The 15,649-nt window shown below is 40.9% G+C and overlaps 1 protein-coding gene across 9 annotated transcripts in view; it reads left to right on the top strand.

The window, feature by feature from the left end:
- The first annotated feature begins 4,184 nt into the window (after window positions 1-4,184).
- Window positions 4,185-15,649, top strand: part of LOC102751017 (protein ILRUN) — a 92,397-nt gene continuing 80,932 nt past the window's right edge. For 3 of the 9 annotated variants that reach the window (XM_081828033.1, XM_081828026.1, XM_081828034.1), the window contains exon 1: window positions 4,192-4,549. In XM_081828033.1, coding sequence (XP_081684159.1) covers window positions 4,392-4,549 — 158 coding nt within the window. In that variant the 5' untranslated portion in view covers window positions 4,192-4,391. Of the gene's footprint in view, window positions 4,550-15,649 lie in introns of all 9 variants that reach the window. The other 6 variants (XM_081828025.1, XM_081828032.1, XM_081828029.1 and 3 more) reach the window with 5 other exon arrangements.

Below are 15,649 nucleotides of genomic sequence, written 5' to 3'. Positions count from 1 at the left end.
CAAGAGTTGCAGGCTCTACTGACTGAGCCCCAAGTTTTCATTATTTTAAGAGAAGGATGTCCATCCCTAACTAGAAATCAAATACTGTATTTACTTTATTTTTTAATTTTTTTAAAAAGAACTTGATTCTTTTTTTACTTCACCTAAGAGATGAATTATTTGGAATGGAACCTGGAGATTTTCATGGAATCTAAAGGAAGCTGAATAACCAGAACTCAGGATGACAGGAACTTCTCTCTCCCAAGCCTTCAGGTTTCTTATCTTTGTTTCTGTTTTTCTCTGTTTCTCTCTTTCTGCAGATGGGCATTATCTCGTTTTCATGGGTGCCCCACAAAGATGGTCCCTTTTCTGTATTTCTATCACTTTCAAGTAAACAGCCCTGGCCTGTTCCACAAACTCATTGAGTTCAGTTCCAAATTCCTGAGAGAGAGAGAGAGAATCTGATTGGCTGATCCTAACTCAGGCATCTCCCTCTTGTCCAATCAGTGGGGGCTAAGGGACAGGGCCACGTAGGGCAGACATGGCTGCTGGAGGCCACATAGAGGGTCATTAATGGTTTGCAGAAAAGGAGGTCATCACAGTTTGGATATATACCCAAAAGCTTTCTACTACAAGTTGCTATTATCATATAATGTACCCTAATGTCTATTTGGACTCTGTTCTCTTAATCAGTTATGCTGTAGTATAATCTTAGTACTAGCTGGTCTTGGCAATTCTGAATCTTAAGGACTTAGAGATCTGGAGGCAATCTCAGCTGCCCTGGTAAGATGAATCACTTTTCTCCTAGACTTTCAACTTCCAGTGGTAGAATGGCTTAAATCCTTTAAGAAACTTTGAAACTAACCTGGTCTGGAGATTTGGGATTCATTTAAATTTCTTATACGAGATCACCAGCCCAAGAAATTCAGAAAGAAACTGGCTGGTCTTGGGCATATTCCAGGCAGTGGCATCTCCAGGCATAGCTCCTAACATTGTTCTGAGATAATACCTAGAAGCCCTTTTGGAATATTGCCATCAGCTTTTCTTCCTTAGGGTGGTGCTCAGCAATTTGTCCCTTTGTCTCTCAACCAGTCCTTCTCCGTGCCTTCTTCCTGACAAAACAAAACAAAACAAAACAAAACAAAACAAAACAAAACTGCAGAGCCATTACAGCAGAACCATATGTGTTAATAACCCTTCAGATTCAAGTGGAAACTCATTTCTGGGAGTGTCTTGATTGGGTAACACCTCATTTTCTCCATTTCATACCCCATCCCATGAGAGAATCATTCAATGGAGGATGGAGCGGTTGGTAGTTCCTTCATACCTAATGTGCCAGCCACCTTGGTCAGTGTTTTTGCATAGTGGATCAGAATGGTGAGCTCTTTATTGTGGGTGACCATGCCAAGAATTGCAGATGTTAAGCATCCTTGGTCCTCAAGGAATTAATGGCTAGCGTACCACTTCCAATCTCATGAGAACCAAAATATCCCCACAATGTTATAGAATTCACTTGAGGAGTAGTTGCACTCCTTTGAGATAACTTCTGCCATGAACCGAAGTTCTCAGCCACTTGGGTCTCTTATTTGCAAGGATCTCTTTGCATTATGTGGGCTGTTTATGTGTGAGCTAGTATACCCCTAGTACTGCATGGGGTTGGCCTGAAGTTGTTTCTCTTGCGTCAGCATTCTAATAGAGTTGTCAGGTTCCAATAACATTTTCTTCTCTTGGATTCTTGGTCAACACAACTTTAATCCATGGGTATTGCAAGTTAACTTAGTTTTAGTTAATAGACTAAAATCAGTTTCTTTTTTTTAAGATTTTATTTATTTATTTGCCAGAGAGAGAGAGAGCACAAGCAAGGGGAGCAGCAAGCAGAAGAAGAAGCAGGCTGAGCAAGGTGCCCGATGCGGGGCTCGATCCCAGGACCCTGAGATCATGACCTGAGCCAAGGCAGACGCTTAACCGACTGAGCCACCGAGGTGTCCCTAAAATCAATTTCTGATTATTATGTAGGTAAGGCCAAACTAAACTCAAAGCAAGGGGAACTGTAGCAGAATATAGTGGATAGAGTGCTAGACTGGGAGTTTAGAGATCCTTACTAGCATGTAATCTTGGGTGATCAGTTACCCTCTCTTGGTTTCAATTTCTTCATCTGTAAAATGGGGAGGTTGGGCTCGACAGTCTCAGTTTCTTTCAGGTCTAATATTGAGATTTTTTATAATCTGTGTCCCCATTCCATCATCCATAAGATTGGGACAACATGTGTTCGCCTCTGAGACAGAATTTTCCTTAATATTAGTAAAATACTGCAACATTGTGGCCACCCAAAAATTAGGCCCTGGCAATGATCTAAGCTTCCGCACAGGTGTTAGAGGCGTAAGACCAGTTTCTTATAAAATGTTTATAACTACTGTAGAGTTTGTAAGTATTATACCTGTATGCTGTTAGAGTTGTCTCCCATAAGATAGTCACGTTGGAGGGAAAAAAAAATCACTGGAGAAGAGAAAAGGCATACATTCCATATTTTAAGAGAGGACAAGGAAGGGAAATAAAGTAGAAGGGTAGCCAGGTGAAGAAATGATCTGGGCTACTAGTACCATTGTCTATTCCCATAATCATCTTATGTTTGTGGCCACAATAGTTATCATTTCTTGAAGGGTTTTTTATGGAATAGGCACTGTATTGAGCTTACATATTTTATCTCATTTAATTCTCACAGCAATCCTATCCAAGCAGGCACTGTGATTACCAAGAATTGGCAGAATGAGAATTTGAATCCTAAATGTGTATGACCCAGAACCCAGGCTTTTAAAGCCATTATATTTTATTAAGTCTTATTTGGTACTGGGACAGGAGGAGGTAAAATGCTTTCCCTTTCTAAAAACTTCTAGCAACCCAGACACTATTGGTCACGTATTCTAGTGCTGTCTGCTGTTGAAACTGTTATGGAAAACATACCCCATTAAGAATCTGAAAGGTGGGTTCTAGTTTTACTGCTCTATATTTTTGGACAAGACATAAAAGCTTTCTGGATCTCACTTTCCTTATTTGTAAAACAGAGAGCTACTTGAAGGCAGAAGGCCATTTCTTACTCATCATTTCCCCTGTTGGATGTAGCGGTGTTGAGCAAATAGGAATGCAAGGGGGTAGACAAGATGGTCCCTATGCTGCGTTTCTCATTCTTTGATCTTGAAATGGGGCCTTGACCAGGCAGGTGTACTATATGTAGAGCAATATTTTGTTTTCTATTTTAAAAACACAAGGCAGGGGCGCCTGGGTGGCTCAGTCGTTAAGCGTCTGCCTTCGGCTCAGGTCATGATCCCAGGGTCCTGGGATCGAGCCCCGCATCAGGCTCCCTGCTCCGCGGGAAGCCTGCTTCTCCCTCTCCCACTCCCCCTGCTTGTGTTCCTGCTCTCGCTATGTCTCTCTCTGTCAAATAAATAAATAAAGTCTTTAAAAATAAATAAATAAATAAAAACACAAGGCATGCCAAATTCTCGTGACTTAACCTTTATTTTGAGAGGGTTGGTCCTGACCAAATGGGTGGGAGATTACGTGTGTTGCTGTCTGGATCTGTGATTGACGTTCGTATCCAGGCCTCCTTTACTTTCCAGAGACTTGATACTACTGCTGCATAACAGAAACAGCACTGATAAATTGTAGTAACCATTATGAAGGGCGGCAGGGAACCAAGGATTCACGGCACTAACGATCCAGAAAAGCAGCTCTTAAAACTTATGCAAAAAGCCCTTCCAGGGCGAGGGGCAAACCCCTGGCTAAGAAGACTGTGTTCTGCGTGCACTTTGGTACTTGACCTTGCCCTAGTCTCTTCTCTCAGACTTGATTTCTCACCTGCAAAATGAAGGTGCCGTAGACCGAGATCCCAGAGCTTCTCCCAAGACCCCGGGCTTTAACTCCTCCCCTTGAGGGTGGGGGCGGGGCGAGGAGAAGGTCAGGCCAGGAGTCACCCCAACCACCCGGCCGTCCCTTTCCTCCTTCCCACTACCCGCCCCCTCGCTCCACCGCGGTGAGGTCACGCGGGGGACGTCACGGGGTTGTGACGCCACTGAGGGGCGGGGCTCCCGGAGAGGAAGGGGCGGGGCACAGGCGGGCGGCGCCTGCGCAGTGGGCGCGGCGCGGGAGGAGGCGGAGGCGGCGGAGAAGCGAGAGGCGGCGGCGGCGGAGGCGGCGGCGCTGGGGGGGGTGGGAGGGGGGGGAGCGAGAGAGTGAGTGAGTGGCTGAGTGAGTTTATCCCTATGAGGCGGTGAGAGGCCCGGGGCCTACCTCAAAGGAGCGGGGTCGCGGCGCCAGCTAGCAGCGGGCCCCCTCCCGGTCCCCGGGCCCGGCGGCGCGGCGGCGGCGGCGGCTCGGTTTTGAGGAGGCGGGGAAGCGGGCGTCCGGCCCAAGCCATGGAGGGCATGGACGTGGACCTGGACCCCGAGCTGATGCAGAAGTTCAGCTGCTTGGGCACCACCGACAAGGACGTGCTCATCTCCGAGTTCCAGCGGCTGCTCGGCTTCCAGCTCAACCCGGCCGGCTGCGCCTTCTTCCTGGACATGACCAACTGGTGAGCCGGCCCCGCCGCGCCAGCACTGGGGCCCACGGGGAAGGGAAGGGACACCCGAGCCCGGCGGCAGGGCGGGCCGGGCGGGCACTGAGGGGCACCCCCTTCCCGGGGCGTGGAGGGCGCGTGGGGGAGCCTCAGGGACATGGGAGAAATTTGGGGGCTGAGCAAGGCTAGAGAGGACGTACGAGGGGAGTGGGGGGCCACGGAGTGCAGGAGGGGAGGAAGGGAGATTGGGGAGGGGCTCCTGAGGTTCTGCAGAGAATTAGGGGCCGAGAAACGTGGGAAGAGGGGAAAGACTTGAGTATCGAGGCATAGGGGTAGACCTGGGAGCAAGAGGGCTGTGGTGTTGGTTAAGAGTAAACAGCACAGGAAATCTGAATTTGGGGAGTGGGGAAAAAAGCTTGGGGTATGGAGTTGGAGTTGAGGAAGACAGGGATGAGGGGGAACTCCGGGAGAGAATTAGGTCTTGTGGAAGAACCTGGGACACGGGAGAGACTTGGGAGTTAGGAGCTGAGAACAGATTGTGTGTGTGTGTGTGTGTGTGTTTCGAGGACAGATAGGTGTGTGTGTGTGTTTCGAGGACAGATAGGGAAAAAGGAAAAAAATACGATGGGGGAGGACAAGTGAGTACCGTAAGAGAGATGACTTTCCTGAGAGTTGTGCCAGGGAGGAGTGGGATCTACTAGTAGATCTCCTAACGGAGGACCGAGAGTGCTAGACCTGGGGCAGGGTCTGGAAAATCCTTAGGAAAAGTGAAGGGAAGGAGATTATCTTGGAGGACGGAACTTTTGGAGGGGCTTGGAGCCCTGGACTCCAGAATGCCAGAATGGAGAGGAGCTTATCTGAAATAAAGCTCTGTTTGGGATGTTTGGGAAAATGGAGAACTTGGCTTAGTCTGGGAACCAAGTGTTTTGGCTTGGAGTCTCCTTGTAGAATTGGGGCAGAAGACCATGGCACTTGGACTAAAGGAGTGTTTCTTGGCTTTGGATGTAGCACTTGCTATTTTTGATAAGCAGGGCTTGTTCTCTGAGGAGGGGCTGTTGAGTTCACTTAGGGTGAGTGATAAACTAGAGACCATTAGACTTCCTTTGAAAGGATTTCAGGTGAAACAACTCATTTTTCTTTGGTCAGAAAGCCAGGGGATGAGTGCCCTTTGCTCTCTGTGTTTGGGCATTCAGTCCCCTGACATGTGGAATCTTGTTTCTCTTGGCATCGCTTATACAACCAGCTTCCCCTTTATTCCACGTCCACTGAATGCCTCAGGCAATGCCAGAAAAAAGAGGCTGTAAGCCTAGTCTTTATCCCATTCCTCTTCTAGTCCTGTCTGGAATGATACTCATCTTACTTGTAGCTGTGGTCACACCAAAGGTGAGATGTGAAATTTTTTTTTGTAGCGTCATTGGTAGGTCCATTATTTTATCTTTAAACTGGATTGTTATAGCAAGAGTGGGATTGAATTCTAGATGTTTAGAAAACTTTTTGAGGCATTCAATGCAGGAGATAGTCTTTATAGTTGAAGAAGCATTTGTGATCCCCACTTCTATCTTTTATGCCTGGGATTATCTAAGAGAGGGACTACAGCCTACAGTAGTTTTCTGAACACCAACCTATGGTGTTTAAATAGTCCTTGGTAGGGGTTACTGAAAATACTGAGAACAGGTATTATGCTAGTGAAATTTAGAAGTAAAGCTGTATCTTGACGAGGGTTCTCTTGCCTGCCTACTTCCTACCCCCAGCTCTTTTTCTTCCTTGTTTACACTAGTTCAGCATAGGAAACTTGGCATATTGTTGCTGCCAGTTTGGTAGGGGAGGATCATTATTTCTCCCCACCCCCTTGTGAGTCGTACCATTTAAACCCTGCCCCTATAAGTTTTTAGTTCTTTAGAGTCAGTATTTATTAGTATAATTATTATGGCTACAAAACCAGTGTAATGAATTTTATATGTTTGAGGTGTGTGTGTTTAACATCTGAGATTGTTTGTTTTTAGGTGTTGTGAAAGGTGAGGCCCAGTGTGGATAAGAAAAAAAATAACTTAAAAATTATAGTTGCATTAGAAAAATTTTATTTGAATTTCTTAATAAAAAATTATTAAGCTCAAAGGCACAGAGCACGTATTCTAATGAGATAGCATCTCTGTATGAAACAAAGTGTGATACATTTCTAAGCAAAGCAGTAAGCCATTAAAAGATGGGTTCAGGTTTTAAAGCAGTTAGAAGTTAGTAGCTTCTTAGGAATCGAGGCAATTAAGTGATAACTCAGCTTTGAGCCATATTACCTTATTTTCTGGCTGTAGAAGTCATATTCTTTGTTTTTGATTATAAAATGAAGAATTACTTGTGAACTGAAGGGAGTGAGGCTTGGTATTCTTTTCTTTCTAATGAAAGCAGTTAGCTCCAGTATTATATTTTGATTCCTATTTTGACCTGGCTAAATTTGTCATATTAGATTTTTATTTTATTTTATTTTTTTTTTTTTTTTTAAGATTTTATTTATTTGACAGAGATACAGCGAGAGAGGGAACACAAGCAGCGGGAGTGGGAGAGGGAGAAGCAGGCTTCCCGCTGAGCAGGGAGCCCGATGCGGGGCTCGATCCCCGGACCCTGGGATCATGACCTGAGCCGAAGGCAGACGCTTAACGACTGAGCCACCCAGGCGCCCCTAGATTTTTATTTTAAATAAATCATCATAATTAATAGCCAAAGAAGTATATTTTTAGACTGTAATACAGCTCTTTCTGTGGCTTAGCCAAAAGTTTTGTGTAAAACAATCACATATTTGCTAACCCACCCCAAAGAAATATATCCTTTTGATAAAGACTTTTTTCTCTGAATTATCAGTCGAACGTTATTTGTTCACAAACCTTCAACAAATCGTACCACTCACACAAACACAGTAATTAGTGTTAATTTCCCTTTGTCCACCTAACATAAAAGTGGAGTAACTGATATCTTGGTACTGAGAATTTCATTCTACCTAAAAGCAAGTTTACCACTTTAGTAACTTGAAAGGGTATTTGATAATTGTCAAGAATCTTAAAATTCTGATAACCTCTGCCTGAAAAGGTGGTTTTATGAATTGAATTTTCTGTAACATCTTTTATAAATAAATTCTGCATCTAAGAAAAAAAAGCTAGTTAAAATAAATACAGTCATGCATACATACTTGGTCAAAACATTTGTGTGTTAAGAGATATATAGTCTAGAAATGTATGTTTTCAAGTGTCATTTAATGTCCAATTTTGCACACTGTTGAGATAGATCCTAAGACAGGTTGGCAAAATCTCAAATGGCTGTGATTAACCTGTTGAATTTGAGATGATTAACTTACTGTAACTTCATAAGTGCCTGCTGTGGGTTTTAATAAATAACCACCATTCAGTTGTTTGATAACTGTTAGAAAATAATCTGGTAAATTAAAAATCATCATTTTAAAATGAAAGCCATAAGTTTTCTAAAATGAAACTTGAGTTGGAAAGACTATGCTTTTGTTTTCAAAAGTAAGTATTTTTTGTTGTAACAAATAACTTTTTTTTTTAAAAGATTTTATTTATTTATTTGACACAGAGAGAGACAGTGAGAGAGGGAACACAAGCAGGGGGAGTGGGAGAGGGAGAAGCAGGCCTCACGCCGAGCAGGGAGCCTGATGCGGGGCTCGATCCCAGCACCCTGGGATCATGACCTGAGCTGAAGGCAGACGCTTAATGACTGAGCCACCCAGGCGCCCCGGTAACAAATAACTTCTTAAGCCGTTGAAGAACTGACTAAATTGGATGTTTTGGCTTTGTAAATTACCTACCCTATAAAGGATTTTTTTTCCCTAGTCTTTAGTTCATTGTGCATTATGTAGATATTTCTATTTGTTTAATTTGGGATGAAGTATGTTTCAGTTTAAGTGTTTTTGTAGTGTTTATACCTGAGCTGGCAGCCATGCTGCTGGAGATTGATGGAACTGCCTCTTAACAAAAGTAGTCAATTTTCAGTTCCTAAGTGAGTACATAAAGTGAATAAATGGTGTGGTGAAAAGACCCAGTATCTGAAGCCAACTGAAATGACTTGTGGATTACTATAACTTTCTGCAGGTGGAATGTCTTGCAGAGACACTACTGGGCTGTGAGTATAGAACCTGGAATTCTAAAACTGGAAGCAGGCTTAAGAGATTCTCTAGTTCATTCCAGTTTTTCCTGAAGAATTGCATATAATCCTTCCAAGACAGCTTATTCTTGCATCCCTGAGGGCAGAAATTTGCATGATACCTTATTATAGTGTTTAATTACTTTTCTAGTTAGAATTTTGTCAAAACTAAATCTCTCTTACTGCAATTTAAAACTTTTTCATTGCTTATACCCTCCTTTGAGATGGAGAATATCTAATAAACACCTTCCTTAAGAGGTCAGAAATTTTCTGTTAATTCAAATCACTGAAGCTTTTTAACCATTTATAATTTAAGCACATTCCATTTAATGATTTCTCATCCTTTAATGTAGCTTAATAGATTTATTTGTTTCAAGGGGAAACCAGCATGATTCAGAGGAGAACTTCCATGTGATTTTTAAAAAATTTAACATAAAACCATTTTAACCAATTTTAAGTCTACAGTTTAGTGTTAACATAAGATTTGAAGTTCACTTCTGGCCCTCAGAATCATTTGTCTCATGTTTTTAAAGTGAGTTCTTTAGCATTTGTGACAAGAGGCAAATAACACTTTTAGATTTTATTTTATTTATTTATTTTGTTAAAGTAGGCTCCATGCCCAACATGGGGCTTGAACTCAAGAGAGTTCATGCTGTACCAACTGAGCCAACCAGCTGCCCCTAGATTTTATTTTATTTTTTAATACTTCTAGATTTTTAGAGGACATTAACTTAGGAATTAGTACTGGCCTTCTTTCTTTTTTTTTTTTTTTAAGATTTTATTTATTTATTTGAGAGAGAGAGACAGAGAGCATGAGAGGGGGGAGGGTCGGGAGGGTCAGAGGGAGAAGCAGACTCCCTGCTGAGCAGGGAGCCCGATGCGGGACTCGATCCAGGGACTCCAGGATCATGACCTGAGCCGAAGGCAGTTGCTTAACAAACTGAGCCATCCAGGCGCCCGAGTACTGGCCTTATTTCTTGGTACAGATATAAATACAATAATTTTGACTAGCATATAGCCAGTGTTGACTTCATTTGGATGGTGCTTTGCAGTTGTGGTGTTGCAACATACTAGGTTACCTGCAGGTGTCTTCAGGAAGTAGTGTGTATATTTTGGAACATTACATGTGCCCATGATGGGTGGAACAGATGTTTTCTAGAAAAGTTAACTAGGGAAAAACATTTTTATACAGTCATGTCCTTTTGACTTTGTCAACATTGTCAGAGGCACCCGACTGGATAAAATAAAGGTATAATTGACAGAATGAAGCAAAATCAGAATCTAGATGTGAAAATCAGTTGTATCTCTTATTTTACAGTACCTCTCCTGCCTGATCTTAATCCATTTCTCAGTCACCTGCATGGTAAATGAGTTTCTCATCCACTCTCTGGTTTATATGCATGAGTCTAAGAAAAGTCCCTTTATATCAGATAAACCATGATATTAATACTGGGTTTCTGGAAAATAATGTGTGCCAAGCAACAATTTTAGGGAGAGGGTAGGGAAGGATTGCATAACACTCAGTGACAGAGTGTTGTGCACTCTATGACTTTTTAAAAAATATTTGATTGATTGATTCAGAGGGCAAGGTGGGGGGAGATGGAGAAGGAGAGGGAGAGCGTGGGGGAAGGAGCAGAGGAAGAGGGAGAGTGAGAATCTCAAGCAGACTCCCTGCTGAGCACACAGATGCTCAACCAACTGAGCCACCCCAGTGCCCCCACACTCTATGACATTTTTAAGAAGGTTGAGAGTTCTTGCTTTAGAGTTCTTTTCCACTTTGTTCTTACGTTTTTTGAGTGGCACATACAAGTTGGGACTCCTGGGTATGATATAAAAAAGTTTACAAATAAGAGCATCTAGATTCATTTTAGTTTTAAAAGGAACACAGTAAAAAGCACGTTGTTGTCCTACAGGAAGTCTTTACAAACAGTATTGCTGTGGGACTTATATTTCTGATCATAGATGAGGTCAAAACTAATCTCTGTTATAGCTAGGGTGGGTGGAGGTGGTTTCTTCACCATCTCTTATCTTCCCACTCCTTCCACACAAAATTTGTGTAGCACGTAACAGCAAAAACTATCAACCAGACAGTATTTAAATAAATGTATTTTGGATAGATCCTTAGCAGTGTAATACAAAAAGTAGAAGACAGCCACTATTATAATTTGTGCTCTAATAGGAAAAGAACATGTCTGAAATGATCAGAGAAAAGTTTTGGGATAATGAGGAAACATTCATATATCAATACTAAAATAACTGAATAAAATTTCAGAACAGGTAGGAATGGACTGAATCAAATAGAACCAGTGATTCACAAAGATTGAATGACTGCTATGGGCAACTTGTGTTCTTAGAAGTTTTGAAATAATTAGGGGATTTGAATTGATGGAAAAGCAGTGTATTGTAGGTAAAGGATGTTTCCTGAGTGAAACCAGGAAGGAGCAAGTGGAGCAGAGCCATCTAGGATCTTGGCTTGGCTAGAATGTGACAAATGGAATCAGGAAGCTTATTTTTATTTTTTGTTTGGAATATTATTGATTTTTTAAAAAATTGAGATGAAATCAACATAACATAGAATTAAACCATGACAAAGTGAACACTTCAGTGGCATTTAGTGTATTCACAATGTGATAGCTACCACCTATGTCTAGTGGAAACATTTTCATCACCCCAAAAGGAAACCCTACACCTGTTAAAGCAGTTGCTCATCATTCTTTGGAAACCCAAGCCCTGGCAACGACCCAGGTCCATTTTCTCCCCCTTGCCTTGACAACCACCAATCTGAATTCTTCCCTATGCATGTACCTATTCTGGGTATTTCATATGAAGGGAGTCATACAGTATTACTCCTTTTGTGTCTAGTGTCTTTCAAGGTTCATCCATGTTGTATAGCATGTATCAGTATTTCATTCTTTTTTATGGCTAAATAATATTTCAGCATATGTTGATGCCACAATTTATCCATTCACCCGTTGATGGACATCCAAGCCATTTCCAACATCTGGCTATTGTGAATAGTGCTGCTATGAAAATGCATGTACATGTGTGTGTTTGAGTGCCTGTTTTTACTTCTTTTGGTTATAAACCTAGGAGTTGAATTGCTGGATCTTATGGTATTCTATGTTTAACTTTTTGAGGAAACACCAAACTATTTTCCACAGCAGTTGAATTATTTTATATCCCCCCAGCAATGAACAAAGGTCTGTCCCAATTTCTCTTTCCCTTGCCAACCACTGTTATTTTCCTTCTTTTTAAATTATAGCCATTCTTACGGGTATGAAGTGGTACCTCATTGTGATTTTGATTTGTATTTCTCTAATTACTAATGATATTGAATGTCTTTTAATATGCTTTTTAGCCATTTGTATACTTCCGTGGAGAAGTGTTTATTCAAGTCCTTTGCTTTTTTTAGTTGGATTTTTTCTTTTTTTGTTCAGTTGTAAGAGTTCTTTATATATGCTGGATACTAGACCCTTATCAGATACGTGATTTGCAAACATTGTCTCCTATTCTTGTAGATTATTTTTTCATTTTTCTTGGTAATGTCCTTCAGTGCACGTTTTTATTTTGATGCGGTCCAGTTTATCTAATTTTTTGTTGTTGCTTGTGCTTTCAGCATTATATCTAATAATCCATTGCTAATCCAAGGTCGTGAAGATTTTTCTATATTTTCTTCTAAGAGTTTTACAGTTTCACTCCTTATATTTAGGTCATCCACCCATTTTGAGTTAATTTTTGTATAGGGTGTGAGGTAGATGTCCAACTTAATCCTGTGTAGCTTAATTTTGATTATGTCATATGCTCTGGGACTGGCTTCTCATTGACTCTGTATTAAATATATCCTTTACTTATATTAAATACTCTCTTTGGCTAAACCTAAAAATTGGGCCAGAAAAGTGTGCAAGGTTTTCTGATGGGGGAAAATATTATGGATGTTCTGTTGGTGCCCAAAACTAAAAAACTAAATGTGTTTTTAAAAGGTCAGTTCATCCTTTTCCCCATCCTACCAGCCAGCTCTTCTTTCTGATCTTTCCCTTTTCTGTTAATAGCTCCATTGGTCTCCCAGATGTTAGGCTTGAACTGAATTCTATCCAATGCCCTCTTGTTCCTGGACACTTCAAATCATTTGCCAAACCCCATTTGTTTCCACTCTACAGTGCGCTTCCCAGCTCTTTTTTCCATTTCCTTGCCACCACCTTAACAGGAATACTCTCCAAATTGGCTTTCCACACCCGGCTCTCTTCCTTCCAATCCATTTTGTGGACATACCACTACCAGATTAATCTAAATCACAGCTTTGATCTGGGCCGTTTTTTTTTTTTCTTAAAAACCTTTAAACAGTGCCCTTGTTGCACACCAGATAAAGAACAGAGCTTTAGCTTGACATTCAGGGCCCTCCAAAGATTGGTCTTGGTTTATCTGCCTCTACCTTTCTGGCTTATCTTTTTTCTTTTTTTAAGATTTTATTTATTTATTTGAGAGAGAGCGAGAGCGCGCGTGCACAGTGCGGGGAGGGACAGAGGGAGCCTGAGAAGAAGACTCCAGGCTGAGCAGGGACCCTATTTCTTCTGTACCTTTTAGAAAATTCCCATGCCTATAGAATTTTGCATGTGCATATATATGCACATATACTTTGAGAATTTTCTGTGTGCGCATGTGTATATGTGTGTGTGTGTGTATTTTTTAACAACAGTGGTATTGTAATTTGAATAATTGTTCTTCCTATCCAGTAAAGTGGATACCACAGCCCTTGCACTGAGTTAGCTATCAAGATATTTGGATAGGATGATCAAATAGGTATGTAGTTTTCTAAAAGTGCAGTGGTAGATTTGATCTCTTCAAATACAGTAGGATTCCTTCACTGTATTGAGCAACAGACTCTCATCCATTAATTACATGTAATTATTAAAACTTTGTTTTGCTGTGTTAAGAGCAAAATGTGTTAACTAGTGAGTTCATCTGAATTTGCTTATGAGATATTGTCAGGGAACACATTTTATAAGTTAAACTTTTTAGGGACCCCAAACACATGGAAGAGGTTTAATTCTTATTAAATCACCTTGTGCAGATGAAACCAATACACTTTTCACTTGTAAGGGTAATTGATTTTGTGAGTGGCTTTCTAATGATTTGTCAAAGTTAATGTATATCTTGGGAGGGGAGCAGTTTATTCCAAATATGGAACTTAGCCCCACTGAAATTACTATGTTCTGGATTTTAAAAGTCTAAAAATGAACAGTTGTGTTTTCTTATGTTTGAGGCTTGACTCTGTGAAGTGTTTCCAAGGGTTCACACTTGAATTATTGTGCTTGAGGTCAGTGATTCACAGCTTACTATGGAGCAACAGCCTACTACTCGATTGATTGAATGATACACAGTGTGCTTCTAAAGTGCTTTCTGGTCAGCATTTCTTTTCTTTTTTTCTTTTTTTTTTAAGATTTTATTTATTTGACAGTTGCCGGGGGGAGGGGAGCAGCAGGCAGAGAGAGGGAGAAGCAGGCTTCCCGCTGAGCAGGGAGCCCGATGTGGGCCTCAATCTCAGGATCCTGGGATCATGACCTGAGCTGAAGGCAGACGCTTAACAACTGAGCCACCCATGCGCCCCAGCATTTGTTTTTAATTTTTCTTTTTAATTACTTTGATAATAGGCTTTGGGAGAATAGAAATCACTGGCTGAGGGATGGGGTTTGCATACAACTACAACTGGGAACCAACTGCCTTTAAATTTTTTTAAATTTAAAAATAAAAACTATTTTATTAGAATATAAAATTTTATTGTGACATAAATCATTACAGATAAGCTAGAAAGTGCCAGTCAGTAAAAAGGAAACAAAAATAAGCCCTACTCACAGGAGCCAGAGATAATTTTAACCTTTTAATGTGTATTTTTCTAATACATACTGTAGTATGTGTGTGTGGGTACCTGTTTGCTTTATGAAAGTGGAATATTTACTGTCTTCCAGGTACTGTTTCAGATGATTGTTTACTTTATAATTTAATGTTCACAATAATTTTAGGAAATAAATACTGTTACCTCATTTTACAGAAAAGGAAAAGGCTCGGTAAGGTTAAGTAACTTGCCTAAAGTTACATGGGTAATAAGTGGTAGAAATAGGATTCAGATGTAAGCATTTTGGGATCAGAGGCTGTGCTCCTGATGGCTGTGTTTTATACACTTTGTGGGTTGCTAGAGCTGCCATAACAAATTACCACAAACTGGGTGGCTTAAAACAGAAAATTATTCTTGTATAGTTCTGGAGGCTAGACGTTGAAGTCAAGACATCAGCAGGGCTGTGCTCCCTCTGATGCTTTCTAGAGAAGAACCCTCCCTTACCTCTTCTTAGCTTCTGATGGCATTTCTTGGGGTTCCTAGGCTTGTAGTTGTTTCATTCCAACCTCTGCCTCAGTAGTCACATGGCCTTCTTCCTTGTCTGTGTGTCTCCAGATTTCCCCCTCCGCAGAAGGACACCAGTCAGTTGGATTTCAGACCCAGCCTAATCTGACCGCTTCTAAACTAGTTGCATCTGCAAAGACTATTTCCAAATAAGATCACTTTCTGAGGTTCTGGGTAGATGTGAATTTTGGCAGATACTCTTCAACCACTATATACACTATTTGTAATCTGCTTTCACTTAAAATCTCTTATGACTATGGTATTTTTAATACGATTCTACATTTTTACTTTTAAGGCTTCATAGTATTCTATTATATGGATGTAGAATAATTTAATAATCCTTTTTTTGTTGGATATCAGGATTGTTTTTAATTTTTTATCACTATAAACTCAGCATTGAATATCCTTGTGGGTAAATCTTTGCTTGCATCCTTAATTATTTCCTTAGAATTTTTTCCCTAGAATTAGATTGCTGGGCTAAAGATAAACATGGCTTTTAATACTCTTAATATTTAATTGCCAAATTGTCTCTCTCATAAAGGTCAGACTAATTTGTATTTCCACCACTACTGTGT

Source organism: Leptonychotes weddellii, chromosome 8 (genome assembly GCF_054177405.1).
Source record: "Leptonychotes weddellii isolate Sample4059 chromosome 8, ASM5417740v2, whole genome shotgun sequence".
Lineage (NCBI taxonomy): Eukaryota > Metazoa > Chordata > Mammalia > Carnivora > Phocidae > Leptonychotes > Leptonychotes weddellii.
Note: the sequence above shows the minus strand (reverse complement) of the source record. Positions and strands in the feature narration are given on the sequence as shown.